This window comes from Lampetra planeri, chromosome 17 (genome assembly GCF_965212315.1).
Source record: "Lampetra planeri chromosome 17, kcLamPlan1.2.h2, whole genome shotgun sequence".
Classification (NCBI taxonomy): Eukaryota; Metazoa; Chordata; class Hyperoartia; order Petromyzontiformes; family Petromyzontidae; genus Lampetra; species Lampetra planeri.
In genome coordinates this window covers 4,171,237-4,187,006 of record NC_136123.1, presented here as the reverse complement: position 1 = coordinate 4,187,006, position 15,770 = coordinate 4,171,237, and the positions used below count along the sequence as shown (strand labels likewise).

Sequence of the window (15,770 nt, the reverse complement as noted above, 5' to 3'; positions counted from 1 at the left end):
AGGTGATTTGCATGCACCTTACCTCAGCTCGATCAACATGCTAAGCCAAAGGTGGTTAGAACAGCAAGAACCTCGTTCAAAATACTTCACGAAATGCATATTTTCAACTGCCGTGCATGTGTATATATTGCTTGCCAAGTCTGTTTTATGATGTTGTAAGTGTTGAAGACCCAGTCAAAACAGATGAATGCACAGTAACATGACAAGTGTGAGCGATTTTTATTCAACTGAATCTTGTTGCATACACACACAATACATCGGTGAGAATGATAGCAAGCTTATTTGGATTGGAGCTATTGGGTTAAGCCCCATGAGGTAGATTTGAAATGTAATTTCTTAGAATTTCTTGGCATTTGCGAATACATGATTTGTATGGGGATCGCAGGCAAAGCTGTCGGTTATTCAATTAACTTCACGGGACATGGCAGTGGAAACTGCTTCAGCAACACCCTTGCCTACCAAGAGACGCACACAACACAATGTACGTTTCTACGCTTAAAGGCCGACGCCAAGCTGGATATTGTAGAACGCGCAAGGATTATTTGAACACTCCGCATTCTTTTATTTAACAACAAGTTCCCGCTTTGTGTTAAATCCAACACAAATCGGGCAGCGGTGACCATAGCAACATCTCTGTTCTTAAACAGGAGCGCGGGGAGTGTGTTGCAGAACCCAGTTTATACAGTGTCGGCCTCCCTTGGCGCTTTGCATTACAACATCACCTGCATTGTTGTTGTGCGGCGTCTGTCGGCAGGCGAGGTGTGCTGAGCCAGCTGTCGTTGCTGCGAACAATTTAAACGGATTCCTGGGCTTGCTTGTAGTCAAACAAGCTGCCTCTTTCAGCAAAAGCTCTGGCTGGCTCACGCCCATCGGCGGCACGCGGCTCTTCTTCGCCGCCGTGGTCAGCGTTGTCTTCCAGCTTTCCGAAGCCGCCGCCTCCTGGTGTTTGCAGGCAGAACGTGTCCTGGGAAAAGGGGGGGTCCAACAACACCGGTGTTAATGCAAAGAGGTGCTGCGCGTGCGTGCGTCGCCTTAGGGAGAAATGCACTTACAAGTATGGGCCCGTTTTGTCAATCGACCGCTGGATGAGGGGCCTCCGCCACGCCTTATAGGGCCATGAAGGATATTTGACCGTACTTCACGCGGTGCCATTTGGTGAAGGTGGGAGGCGAGGAGAGCAGAGCCACACACTGCCTCCACCACATCCTCCAACGCACCTGCCGTCCACACTCGGTGGTTACCTGTGCAAGCATTATCCCCGGCTCTGAGGTGTGATGAAATGAGGTCCATTCTGGGGTGATTTGGTGATGGGCCTTTGTCTCCCCAGTGGCGATGTTCACACACCACACCAGTTACTCGTTTGAGGCTGAGTCGACCTAGGGGAAGCCCAGGACCAGTTCAAATAATCGTCACCGGTGTTGGCCGTGAGCGGGAATCGAACTCGGGTCGCCGGTTTCGTAGCACAGCGTGCTAACCACTACAACTACCGTCTAAAATAATAAAGCAACACATTTATATTTCACTTTACCCGCGATCAGCAGGCACACTCCGTTACGCTTCAGCACATGGGTCACTTGCCGTGCTAAATATATGCATTATTGCGCCCCCCCCCCCCAAAAAAAATACAAAAGTGTATTTTTATAATTTTTTCATGGTGTACAGTCTGGAAAGTACCCACATGGCAAATTTCAAGTTTGTTGCATGTCGGGAAGTACGCTAAACATTTTGAACAGACACACATATTCACAAATTTTCCTTATATATATAGATTATATATATAGATACACGAAATTGTAATCTTTAAGTGTGGAGCGGTGGCACAGCGGTTAGAGCACTGCTGCAAAGCCAGCGACCTGCGTTTTTATTTATGTATGTTCTACTTCTCTCCCGCTGCACGCAGCCAACCGTGCTGTGCGGACGTTTAATTCCTGGAAATGGCTCAGTGGCGAGTGATATCTGAACCGGTCCAGAGCCCCATACATGGTGACCCATTGTTAAACCAGCCCCACGACCAACACGGTATGGTGAGGCCTCCTTCAAAGAGGGGAATGGCAAAAGGGCTGACATTTTTAAAAAGCGCTTTTAATGCTTTTGTGCACAAATAACTGTCAAATGTATATTTTTTAAACGCTGCGTCATGCATGACTTCAATAAAAATGTGTATTGAGGCAAGGTCACTTAATGTTGTCAATGGAAAGACACGGCACTTGCATTATACCCATACACCTTGCAACACCACTGGCTCAGGTTATTTTGTATAACAACCCAAAAAAACCTTAATCGAAAAAACTAATAAAACCTTTTGTATTTTCAAAACAACAAGGGTGTAGAGTAAGGGTGAGTTTCGGATTACATTTTGGAGTTATGCAAATTATCTTCCTGCGAACAACAGTGATGTCACGCGACGGGAAAGTGTGTAAGTGATGTCATATCAGTGATGTCGAGTCCAGTAAGAGGATCAATCCAAAACAAGAATGGTTTTGGTTATGGATCTCCTGATATTTCGTATCTTGGCCTGATTTTCCGATTTTCTTTTTATCAATATAACAATTGGGAGCACATCCCCAGTATGCAGATGTCTGACAAGTAATTTTCAGCATTTTGTCGCGTTGGGGATCACTGCACAGATGCTACTTGCAATAGACCTGTCACACCTTATCAACTGAAATCAGTCTCACTCCAACGTTCCGTAATTTTTCTGTTAATAAAAAAGTGACATTACCAAATTCTGTAAATTGATACTCTTTAGTTCTTTTGGAAAAGTCACGCATTTAGAAATAAAATAAAACAAATCACGACGTTTCGATCTCAACACAAGCGGTCGTCATCAGGCAAAGGAGTACGACCGCTTGTGTTGCGATCGAAACGTCGTGATTTGTTTTATTTTATTTCTACCTACGTGACTTTGCCGAAAGAACCAAAGAGTATGGATTCCTGCAATCACGAAAGCTTCAAATCAAGATCTGTAAACTGACTTTAAAATAAATGAAGCTTCAACAACTCTATTCACTTTGTTTCCAATTCACTGTTTTATCTGAATACTGTAAGTGTAATTTATTTGAATACACATTGTTTCATTGTTTGTAAAATCCATAGGCCAGATACAATCGTTTACATTGTCCAAATAAAAATAAACAGGGATAAACAATGTTTGTATGATTCTAGATTTGAAGCTTTCGTGACTGCAAAGATTCATACTCTTAGGTTTTTTCGGTAAAGTCACGTAGGTAAAAAAGGAATAATAAAAAATAATAATAAATTAATATAAATAATAATAGAAATAAAATAATAAATCACGACGTTTTGGGTGCAACACAAGCGTCCGTCATCAGGTGGGACAACCACAGCAAGAAACAAATGCCCACTTCAGAAACGTCGTGATTTATTATTTTATTTCTATTATTTATTTTTATTATTTATTTTTACCTACGTGACTTTACCGAAAAAACCTAAGAGAACGTTTGTATGTTTTGTTCAGTGCATTCACCCCGGTTCCCATTAGACTCGGACAGAGCCACACCGTACATTACAACGTGTTGCGAGCGATGGATTGCACTTCGCACCTCAGTCACAATTAGGCGACTCCTTGATTCTCCACTGATTGGAGGATTGGAGGAGCAAGCCGCAACCTCCCATGTGAAGCTGCTCATCCTCGCATAATCGTGGAAAGCCCCGTGCCTGTCACTCATCTGCATTGCCGGTCATCGTTATTGTCATGACACTTGGCTCCCAATGCCAATGTTGTGTGTGGCCGTGTTATTGTAATTGCTTCCTGCAGACAGTGTTGGCGGTGGAGATTCCTCACCCCGGGCTGCACGGACACGGAGGATTTGGCTTCCAGCTCGAGGCTCTCTCCGTTCGCCCGGATAAACCAGTTCCGCCCGGTAGCTCCAGGAGCTCCTCCTGCAGTCCCAATGGCAATGCCACAACCAAAGTGAAAAACAACACAATACAATTTGAATTTCGTCGTCATCGTCATAATCTATGTTGGAATATAACTGATTCTTTGCAATTGATTGTATCACAAGGAAGGTGTATTGTTATTCGTTGTGCTCTAGCCACTGCTGGATGAAGGCCTCTCCAAAGCCATCACCATCTCATGGTCCTGCGATGAAACAAGCCATCGAGCGCCTGCTGCACACGAGCCCATTTCAAAGCTCGATGTATGAGGTTGGACGTCTTCTCGGGGGGCATTTCATCTTTTGGCTGCCGCTGTCTTTGCCTTCGACATCATCGATTATAGACCGTACGCAGGTTAATAACGACAAGTGGGGGCTTTGGGAGGGCACATCGTCGTTTGAGCAACCACAACTGTCGACACTGGACAGAAACACTGCGACATTGGGGGCATCCAGGAAAAAAAAGAGGCATGTGTAGAGGTTTTTATTTTATCGAGCAACAGACCCTCAGTCACGGGCAGAGAACAAGGGGAAGGGGTCTTGAGCCTGGATTTGAACACGAGCAGAAGTCGACAGCACGTGTGGCTATGGGGCCAGTCGAGGAGAATGAGCAACCACCCACAGTAATCGTCTACCAATAGCAAAATTCATTTTTTATTTGCTTATTTATGGACCAAACTCCAAAATCCTTTGCCCCCCTCTGTCTCCTTGTGCAGAAATTAAATGTTAGTTTAATGTATCGTTGCTGTACACTGTGAACATGTAACACGATTGCAGAAAACACGGGCAAACTGACTTCAACATTTATCACTATCCTCCCATAGTTACCGTGATAATAAATTACAGCACTTTGTCAGTCCACTGTTGGAAGAAGACCTCCACAATAATGGGGGGGGGGGGGTCTCTGGTGACAATAACTCACCATGCTGATCAGTGCGGGCTGGTAAAGGGCATTCCATAAGTTCAGGTGTCGATCATCGCAAACAAAACTTCCGGCGGATACGATGGCACACCGAGTCATTACATAACTATGTGGGTACGCGATATTTAATCGAGGGTCAACTATTTAGTTTAAGGCGATTCACGTGATACACACACACACACGCGTATATATATATAAGCTATGAAAGGTATTATCTCAACATGCCATTGTTGTGAATGTGAAAACAGCTCATGAAAATGTCGAAGTACAGTCCTGGGCATGTTTCGTTGGCATAACAATTCAACTCGGAAGATTTTATCAATATATCTCAATTTTGGCTCGTGAAAGGATTTAATGTTGGCATTTATTTTTGCCACCTCTCAGTAACTTCTCGCTTGTTATATAAAATAGGTGATGTTTCAGGCAATGGCCCTTCTTGACAGGTTGCCCAAAACGTTGCCAATTGTTAATATTTTTCCTTACTTTCAGGGCAATGTTATTAACATGTCAACGCATCATATTTTTTTTAATTTAATATACAAATGTTGTTGTTGCAGTGTTAAGATGTCCTGACTATCGACTTTGTCGCCTTGGTGCGGAGGAGACGAGCTTGCCGTTGTAAATGACGCGGGCAGAGGGCAAAGGGGGTAACAGTGCTCGTCGTACCGTTCAGCCCGTACGGCGCAAAGCGCCGGCGCTCTGTGAGCACGGAGAGCAGGAGGGGGCGGCGAAAGAGCAGCTCCCGCGTCACTCCATCGCCGCCAGAGTGCCGCCCCTTTCCCCCCGTCCCAGCATTCAGTGCGAACTTCTGCAGCACAACGGGGTACCTGGGCAGAAGCATTTGTTACTGGTTTGGAAATGCCATTTTGAGTTGGGGTTGCCGCCTCTCAGGTAACAACAAATCTGGGACATATCGTGGGAGAAGTATATCTCGCATATCAGAAATAAACTATACAAACTATTCAAAACTATTAACTATTTTCTTTATTTTACCAGGTAAGACCCACTGAGCTATGTAGCTCTTTTTCAGAAGCGACCTGGCCACAAATGATAGCTCGACGAAGCGGCTTATCACGTGGAAATTGATAGCAGCCAAATACTCTTAAACGCATGTCTCTAAATCCGGAGGGAAAAACCGGAGGACCCGGAGAAAAGTCCACGGTACTAAGGGGAGAACATGCAAACTCCAAATAATATAAAGGTGTCAAGGGTCGGGATCGAACCCACCACCTCCTAAAAACCAGGCGAGGTAGTTAACATCTAAGAAGGGGGGCGAGTAACTACTACTTGAGTGGTGGATTACATCTCAAACTGGCAAAAAAGAGTGAATTTTAACGTCCCGGGAGGACTTATAGATGACATAATTCGATACAAATTCAAGTTGACACGAGACGTATCTCTTCCACTCTAGATCGGTGCTCTTCTTTCCATGCCGCCGCAGTGACGGCAGAGGGGAGAGTGGGGCGGGTGAGGCGGTGCGGAGGAGTGCACCTCTTCTCCAGGATCTCGGGGTCCGTGATGCGGGTGTTGGTCATGTGAGTGTGGACCCCGCTGCGGCCGCTCCAGTGCGGGCCGGCGCCAGCGCCGCCCGCCACCGTCTCGTAGTAGCCGATCTCCTCGTCTCCAAACGTGATGTTGTTCATGCAGCCCTGGTAAGGCCATTGGCGACACCGTACAGCAGACTTCGTTAATGCCAGAGGTGCAGAACCTTTCCCTTCATCGTCGTCGTCGCCATCATCAACGATTATCTTAATGAGATTAAGGCCTCTCAACTCACCGTTTGACAATGTAATAACCGCACCTTCCATTAGCACGGTTGGCGACGTACGGTGCGAAATAAGTTCAACATACACACGTACAGACAACACACCGAGCACCTATACACAAGCCGATTTCATCACTCCATCTTCACGACATTTAAATACCTTTGGCAGTCCACATAGTAACAAGCACCTTACAATAATAAAGTGTTGTAAAATAATGTATAAGTCGACCGAGTATAAGAAAACCATTGCAGTGACACAAGTGATTAAGCGCACTCAAAGCAGTGTTCGAAAATATTCCTCTATAATACCAGAGTAGTGCGACCAAGATGCCTGCAGTGGCAGATAAATATTGTTTACGAGCTGTTTCAAGTGGTAGGTCTCATCGCGTGGCCTCAGGCCATATGAATTAAAAGTCAGGCTCGACTAGGCCTGCGTGCCATGAATTTCGCACCCCTGGTAAATATTGTAATGTTACCATGTTCACAGGATGCACTTTTCCCCATGTATTTTAAAGTCAAAGTTTCGGGTGCGTCTTATATTCCGGTACATGCATATGTGTGGCAATATTTGTAAAACTTTATTGAAAGCAGATATGCATTAAGGATGTGTCTTACTTTCCAGTGTCTTATAATTTGGAGGATATGTAAAGTTAAGATGTAACCATGCTCAAGTGAACATTGTGCTGTGTTCACGTTTTGTGGCAATGCAGTTCCCATTGTGCATCTGTGAAAAGAGCTTCATAGCTCACCAGATCTTTCCAGTCTAAACAAAGATCCTGAATCATGGTGGAGAACTTCTTTCGCAACGTACGTAAGCCAACCGTGCTAATCGGAGGTATGGAAAAAAACATGTAAAACAATTCCCCATCGCCGTATCTCTCTCTCTCCTCTCCACCGACCTGCGATGCAGCGCACACAGAGAAGGCTCGGAAGATGACGTCGACGATGCGCTGAGACGTCAGGACGTTCCCTCCCACCACGGCGGCACCCAGAGAGGGCGACAGTATGGAGCCCTCCGGGATCACCACCCTCACAGGGAACAGGCAGCCCTGCCGCCCGGTAGGCACGCAGTGGTGGGGGCATGGAAGCCCACGAGGGTGGGGGGGCGGAATGGAGAGAGAGGGGGGATGGAGGGTGGGTGATTGTATGCAATTTACAATCTTTATAATGAACAGGTCAGTTTTCCAAAAGGTGTTTTTCAAAATAGTAGGGGCTCAGCCCTTCTGGCCTCTAATAACAAGCCTCCACTGCTGTCACCAAAGACAAAGATCCCCCGTGTAGCCTTAACAGACTGTTGGAATAAGTGCTGTTAGCGAGCACCTATGAAGGCCGACACGGCACACGAGGGCGGCCAGCACCACGCCTGACCGCCTTTGTCTCCCGATTGGCAATATTTGCACATCGCACAAGGTACCGATTTGAGGCTGAGCCGACCTCGGGGAGGCCCCAAGACTGGTTCAGGTAATCGTAACTGGTGTTGGCTGCGAGCGAGAATCGACCTCGGGTTTGCTGGGTTCATAGTGCGGGGCGCTAACTGCTGCGCCACCGCTCCCCACACTGCCGCCACCATAAACACATTACACAGCCCACCAAGAGCCTCATCACAAACCACCACTGCACTCCTTTTCCCAGCCAGCAGGGAATTACACGCAACACATGCATCCTGCCGACACACATCACCAAGTGACAGAAAACACTTAATTAGAATTGTCGTGTTTTGCAATTTGACTTGTTTTGTTTGAATACGTTTTTTTTATTGATTACAAATTATGCCGAGAAATCAATATGATCAATAAAAATGTGTACGTACGTTAAAACATGCAAACTGTTTATGACACTAATATGTATGATGTACATCCACTACAAATGTGAATGAGAAAGGAGATATACGCTACATATTATGAATTCCATCTCATCACAAACAGTTCTAATCACAAAGTGGCGGCTGTGAAAACAATGCATAAATCACAGCAAACTTACGTCATGAGCTGTAAAGGGAAAACAATATCCTACTTATTCATGCAAACATACCCATGTTTGTTAGATTAACATAATGCTACCCTGCGAAAAGTTTATTTTTAACAAGCCAAGGTTAGGTAACTTTGACAATTAAAAAAAAACATTATGCAGGTTTTCACGGTTGTGCTGTACAAATGACTTGCTTTCGGCTCATACCACGTGCTGTTTGGCACGATGTCCGACATTTTCGCTCCACGTGCTGAGAGCTCATTGGGCAGCTACTTCAGGAAGCAAATGGCGCAGCCGACATCAACCTTACCGAAGCAGAATGTGAGCGCTGCTCCATTCGCCTCCTGGAAAAGCTCTCAGCACGTGAAGCGAAACGTCGGACATCGTGCCAAACAACACACGGTGCAACCCGGGAAACACATTAGAGAGCTTGGTTAACTTTGTCCAACTAAACTATTTGTATTTTACCAGATAAGGCCCACACTGAGCTGTGTAGCTCTTTTTCAGAAGCGACCTGGCCACAAATGATCGCTCAACGAAGCTGCTTATCATCGTGTGGAAATTTATAGCAGCGACAATACTTTTAAACGCACGTGGATTCTGAATGGGCAATGCTTGGGCAATGCCAAGCTGTACAGACCTGATTTAGAGGAATGTCCTGTCCCACCATGGAACGCAGGCAGTATATGAGTGCGGAGAGCGTGATGGCACGGGGAGCATTACAATTGCCCTTCACCTCTGGACCGGTCCCTGTGAAATCAAAGACCGCACTGCCCTGCAGGGCGTGCAATTGTGACGAGTTTAAAGGCAACAAGAATTAACCGAGCATAAGAGGAGTGGGGGGGTGAGCTCAATTTGTCAATGCGCCCTGACACCAGTTCTGTTTTAATGTTTGAAGAGGTCAATGTGTCCGTTTCTTCTTGAAGCATTCCAAAGAAGTGACGTAAATAACAAAGGCTTTGGGTACGAAGCGAAATACAAAGATTGTGAAATGCAACAATAATAATTAAATAAATAATGCATACGCTGGAGGGGGATGTCTTGGAGAATTTTTTAGAATCCACGTAAGAGATGATAATGTTAAATGAATCACACTGGCTTGATTAAAACACACGAACACACACTTTGGAAAGTTTTGTTGTATCACCACCTAACAGACGTTTGCACCACAAATATAATAATTCACTCACTCCACGCACTTAACATTCCTACTTATTATACAATGGGTTTTCGTCCCACATTTCCCAGGACACGCCTCATTTCCATTTTAAATTTCCATGAGCGTGCATAACTTGTTTCAGTCGAGTCCATGCTGCACGCACTTTTCTGTTCATCGTAACGTATTTCACCTCTGCATTGTATGGTAGCACTCACACATACGTGGTTGAAGACACCTTCAACTCTTGTATGGCAGTGTGATGTATCGGCATTGGGGAGATTCCCAGATTTGTGTAAGCAAATATACATAAATATCACAATCAGGCCACACCTTCATTAGTGAGGATCAATAACATCTGCATTGCCAGAGCTGAATGCTTTAAGGCCATGGTACATGAAGGAAAAATTAACCCGTAAAAACAAAGTTTTTTACTATAAATCCTTTATATGCGTGGCGGCTAGAGTCCTCTCGTCCTCTGGCTTGAGATGGCTGCCACCTATGGGTCAGATGATTGCCTGCCACCATTAAGCAATTGGTAATTAAATATAATTTATTTTTTCCTAAAAAGTGTAAAATTTTGGAAAAAAAATTTCACGAAAATAAATTGTCACGCACAACGAGTCTGTGTGCAAAATGTCAGCTCGATTGGATCACGGGAAGTGGGTTAAAAAACGACCGAAAGATTTGCATGGTCATAAGCGCGCAAGCAATAAAGGATTTTATAAATATCACTGGCTACAAACCCTGTTTACTCTGATGCATCATTATGGCACAGTCATGTGACCCCCTGTCTGTCATCTGAATGGAAGTTTCCATCCCATGTATCCACTAAGGGGAACAGCAATGAACCTCACCCATACATGAGAAAAAAAATGTTTTGTTACAATAAAAAGTGGCCCGGAAAATATAAAATATCGCCGGTGACGATTGCCCTCGCGTATCACGGCCTTCACAAGACAGGCGCACGACAAATAAATGTCTACGCAGAGCGGCGCAGCACTCACATCGGCAGGGTTGATCTCCACCGACAGACGGATAGGCGTTCCATCATCCATATGGTCCTCGGCTTCCACCCGAAGGGGCCCATCATTGCCGGGAGCCAAGAGACCGAGCGCAAACTCCTTGAGCATTTGCCTGACCGCCACCTCTGCATTGTTCTGTAGGGCAAATGATTAAAAGCAAAAACAAAGGAGACATAACCCGGGGTCGGAAATTAAACTCAAGTTGCTGGGTTTGTAGCATAGCATGTGAACCACTGCGCCAGCACTCCCAACTGCCGACTACTGGGCCAGCCACATGCACATACATGATAAACATACTGTATCGTTCCGCGTACTGTTATCACGCTGCTCAGCCATACAGCTCAAGAAAGTCGTTTTTGTTGTCGACCGCTTGGATAACCGCGTTGGAGCGGGCATGTTGCGCGTTATGAAACACACGCTAAGCGAGGACTTGCCGTCGTATTATTATTACACTTGCTTACCCAGGAAAGCCTCGCTGAGTCTCATTAATATTTTTCAGGAGACTCTTGCCAAGTTTTTGTAATGTTTGCAATGTTTGCTATATATAGTCAAATTGGGTAATTTGTGGTTAATGAAAAAATGTGGATCATGACAACGGCATACATTGGCCTACTGTTGCCAATGACGCCACGGTGTCATTTAACATTCATTGCGAAGCAAACAGCGTGCGCATTGTTTTTTACGTTTATTGAGCACCAGCAATAATCAGGGCGGCTGCTGGATTAGAGCCGTGTGCCTCTGCAACAAGCAGCGAATGCTTGGCATGCTTTCAGAGCAAGAGCTGACAAAATAATTATACGCGTGGTACAATAGCACTGGGTGGAGTGGTACGAGTTTGACTCTCGGCCAAGGCTTACATTAGTGCTGAGTGATATTTGAAGCCATCCTGGAACTTTTGCCAAATGAAACGAAAAACACATTTCACATGATGCCTGTGCACAGTCATTGCATAATGCCTTGAGGCTATTAACCCGCAAGACCTCAGTTTAATAATTAATTAGTGGTTGCCAGCGCAGTGCTCTGGGTCATAAGCCACCAGACCACCTCACTAGGTTTTAACATTTAACTGTTGAATTAAATTATGAACTTATGTGTAAATGGTTCCTGATGTTTTTACCGTTGTATTTGATTTGTTGGTATTCTGTATTGCTTTTTATGAGGGTCTCCTGTCTCATTTGCATATCACCTGGTTAAAAATGACTTATTGATACATTCATAGTTAACACAGCTCTATCTTGACAGACTTACCTACATTCACATAGTAGGGACCAAGTAAACTAAATCCAAACAGGTCAAAATCTTTAACACCAAAGTGAAAAACAAAATATCTTTGGGAAGGTTTATAATGCAGTGTACATCCCTTTATTAAGCCACTGCTGGATGAAGGCCTCTCCATGACCCTTGGCGGGTGATGTATGACTCTACTTGACCGTGCTGGTCATTGCCGGTTGGTGAAGGAGTGCTCAGGGATTGGTTGCAAATATCGCTCGTGGTCGGGGCGACGGCTGCTGTTCAGCCAGGCTTGCCTGTATGTGCTGCATGTAGGCCTGCACGGTGGCCAGGCCGTACGCGTCGATGAGCTGTCCGACGAGCGCAATGCCACGGGTGTTGGCTGCCACCTGGGCGCGCAGGTCTGACAGGTTGTCCTGAAGGTTGCGTGTGCCGCTGCTGCCGGGCACGAGGCCGGGAGCCATGAGCGCTTCGGTCACCGCTGAGTGTTACAGAGGAGGGCGTGGGCAATCACTCGGCTTGAGACATCTTTTGTACAACCTTTGCCAGATCGTCAAGGGGGGGGGGGGGGGGGGGGTGGTAAGTGCTGTTTGCGAGTATGGAGTAACCAGAATAATTCTGTACGTTTGGTATTTGCGCCGGTGTTTATTTCACGAGGCTATGGCGGAGGCGCTAAGTTTCACACAGTCTGCGGTCACTGTACAGGATGGGGTGATGTTGCAGCTGACTAGTTTGCAGGTACATTTTTTTTTCTTCCAAATTTGGCACAGAGTGGGAGATTACGAGCCCACAGAGCCTCATGGCTCTCAACAGGTGTAGAGACAATGGCCTATTGTTTTTGAATGACTTCACAGGACCTTTACGTTAATACATCTACAGTATTAACCAGAGTGGCCTGCAGGGGTTGGATCACGAACCTCTGCAACAAGCGATGAATGTGATATTACAGCCCAAGTGCCAATGAAAACCAGTAACTGGGAATGTTCCTGGCTTTGATAGGCATTTGGGGCCCATTGTCTTCTCAAAGCTGATGTTTACAGATTGCGCTGGGTACTCAAATATGACAGTCAGCCTAGGGGAGGTGCCAGAACAAGTTACTACTTGCCACTGATGTTGGCTGTGACTGGATATCGAATTTAAGTCACCGGGTTTGTACAAGTATGTTGACCACAGTGCCACTGCTCCCCACTGCTATCTACTGGGTCAGCCATACACACAGATGCAGTCAAATGCACTCTTGTAATAGGCTGGGCCAGTCAGCCAGTGTTCTCATGGCATCACGAATTGGCCAAACCAATCCAATGGAGTTCCATTATTAGATCTTAGAGCCGGGCTGATCCAGAAACCAGTTGTGAAATCACTCATATGGAACAGAGTGGGACAGTGTCAAGCCCACGGAGCCTCATGGCACATCAGGCATGGAGACACGACCTCAAAACATGTGGCCATTCCTGATCCAGTACTGGACAGTTCTTGGGCCAGCAGTGCCCGGCTTCAGTAGTTGTGCAAACAAGGAGTGTGTCTGTCCATCAGTCTGTTGGTGGCTGCACCGATAGAAGAATCACAGGCGCCGCCTGCTCCACACCTTCCTCCTGGAAGATGCCATCCTTCACGAGCTTGAAGGAGATGAACACAGCCCCCTCCTGCTGCAGCGTGGTGGAGTTTGGTGGCATTGAGCCAGGTGTGATGCCCCCGATGTCTGCGTGGTGCCCGCGGCTCGCCACGAAAAACACAGGTCGATCCACGCCTGCCCGGAACACCTGTCACCACACGACACAAACACCCCTTGTCCACTGGCACATCTGAGCCGAGCCAGTGCAGGAGCCTGCTGGCATGGGTGGTTTTCCGCTAGATATTGTGCTGAGCCAGAACCAAACCGTGATACAATGGACCTCAAAAGGCATCTGAATCTGGCCCCTGGGCCAAGCAGGGCCAGCACTTACTGGGGTTATGACGGTGAGATCAGGCAGGTGGCTCCCTCCAGCACACGGGTGGTTGCTCAAGATCACGTCGCCTTCTTTGATATCATCTCCCAGGTTTCTGATCTGAAGTGCAGGGCAAGCCACGGGGAGACACCAGCATAGGGAACATACAGGACAACACCACTACATGTTACGGCATCTTTGCAGACATATCTGTATAAATGTCATCATAATCATGATCACTGTTGGGACACCCTGCTGATGCCCCTGCAGTGATCCTTTTTCAATCAGCGGGCCAAAGGGCAACTGTCTTTGGTATCTATATACGAGTTGCTATTCTATTATCTTACATTTCAGAATAATTCGACGTGTGACATACTTATCACACGTCATTTACATAAGCAACCTTTAATGTCTGTATACGAGCTGGTATTTTTTTTTTCCGTCTGGTGTCCGCAGCATCCCTGTTCACACAACGAGAGCGCAGCCACTCCCTCAAGCTCTGCTGCTGCCCATTTCTACATCGGCGGATTAAGTTGGGAGGTGGCGAGGACGGCCGTACCTGGTACTGCACCGTCTCCTGCATGGCACCCAGGTGCACGGGGATGTGGGGGGCGTTGGAGACGAGGCCCCCCTTGGGTCCGAAGAGGGCGCACGAGAAGTCCAGGCGCTCCTTGATGTTGGTGGAGATGGCCGTGCGCTGCAGAATGCGTCCCATCTGCTCTGTGGTGGGAATGTAAATCTCGTGTTATAATAATTTCAGCTTTCAACACGCCACACTGCATTAGTTCAACTCTGACGAGAGAGAACGATTCGAGGAGGCGAGGGTGGGGAGAACCACAAGCAAGCGGGAAAGACAGCCAGGCGGTGAGCCGGCGACGACAATTTGCCTTGTGAGATTTTTTATACCACTTTTTCACTCTTCCACTGTACAACTAAGCTGACCAGGGCTGTCCTAAGATGGACCGCACAGCCCAAGAGGTGCGGGGGGCAGGAAAAAGGGAAGTGGAATAACAGGGGTTTAATGATTCACGTTCTCCCTCTCAATTCAACAGATATTCGCGATTCAGCGTAGCAATTAAATAAAAAATAAAAATTCTTTACAATACGGTGATGTAGTGGCCTGGAGCAGATCGAACAGGAGTCACGTAAACACGGTACTGTACGTGAATCGAACAACAATGACTCTTATCTGCACAATTCAATGCGCACACACACACTCACATCATCGTCCTGTTTTGTAGCACGACTCTTACCCAAATGCTTTGCATAATTTAAACACGTTTTATTCGTAACTTAAAGATATTTTTTAAGAAAAGGTATTTTATCATACAGCGCGTTACTCTGCTACAAAATACTGTCATTTTCTCCGGATGTTTGAACGTGCCGTACCTGCGCATGCCATTGCGGCCCATAAAGTGCCCAGACGTGACTCTGCACGATCTCGCGTGACCCCGCACGACCCCAAATGATCCCATGTGTCCCCGCAAGACCCCATGTGTCCCCGCAAGACCCCACGTGACCCCGCATGACCCTGCACGTGACCCCCGCGTGACCCCACCGGCGATGCTCATGAAACGGTGCGAGAAGATGGAGAGCTGGACGGCGTCGAGGCGCGGCCCCACCGTGCAGGGCGAGGCGCGGCCCACGGCCACACGGACGTCCCCGTGCGCCGTCACGCTCGCCGTGCAGCCCGGCTCCACCAGGATGGTGCTGCGGCCGCGAGTCGGCACCGAGAGAAACCGCGCGGGGGTTTACAAAAACAAAAAAGTTTTTTTTTTTGTTATCAGGTAAGGCCCACTGGGCGACGTAGCTTTTTTTCAGAAGCGACCTGGCTATCACAAATGATAGATCAACGAAAGTGGCTTATCATCACGTGGGAA

The 15,770-nt window shown here is 46.7% G+C and overlaps 1 protein-coding gene across 5 annotated transcripts in view; it reads right to left on the bottom strand.

Annotated features, from left to right (window-relative positions):
- OPLAH (5-oxoprolinase, ATP-hydrolysing) overlaps positions 1-15,770 on the bottom strand; it is a 43,884-nt gene that overhangs the window by 5,925 nt on the left and 22,189 nt on the right. For 3 of the 5 annotated variants that reach the window (XM_078601887.1, XM_078601889.1, XM_078601888.1), the window contains exons 16-27: positions 15,449-15,600; positions 14,450-14,610; positions 13,909-14,010; positions 13,551-13,725; positions 12,262-12,446; positions 10,718-10,870; positions 9,195-9,329; positions 7,486-7,635; positions 6,313-6,470; positions 5,488-5,648; positions 3,806-3,903; positions 196-964 (exon numbers count right to left, since the gene is read on the bottom strand). In XM_078601887.1, coding sequence (XP_078458013.1) covers positions 794-964; positions 3,806-3,903; positions 5,488-5,648; positions 6,313-6,470; positions 7,486-7,635; positions 9,195-9,329; positions 10,718-10,870; positions 12,262-12,446; positions 13,551-13,725; positions 13,909-14,010; positions 14,450-14,610; positions 15,449-15,600 — 1,801 coding nt within the window. In that variant the 3' untranslated portion in view covers positions 196-793. Of the gene's footprint in view, positions 1-195; positions 965-3,805; positions 3,904-5,487; positions 5,649-6,312; positions 6,471-7,485; positions 7,636-9,194; positions 9,330-10,717; positions 10,871-12,261; positions 12,447-13,550; positions 13,726-13,908; positions 14,011-14,449; positions 14,611-15,448; positions 15,601-15,770 lie in introns of those variants that run through there. The other 2 variants (XR_013586142.1, XR_013586143.1) reach the window with 1 other exon arrangement.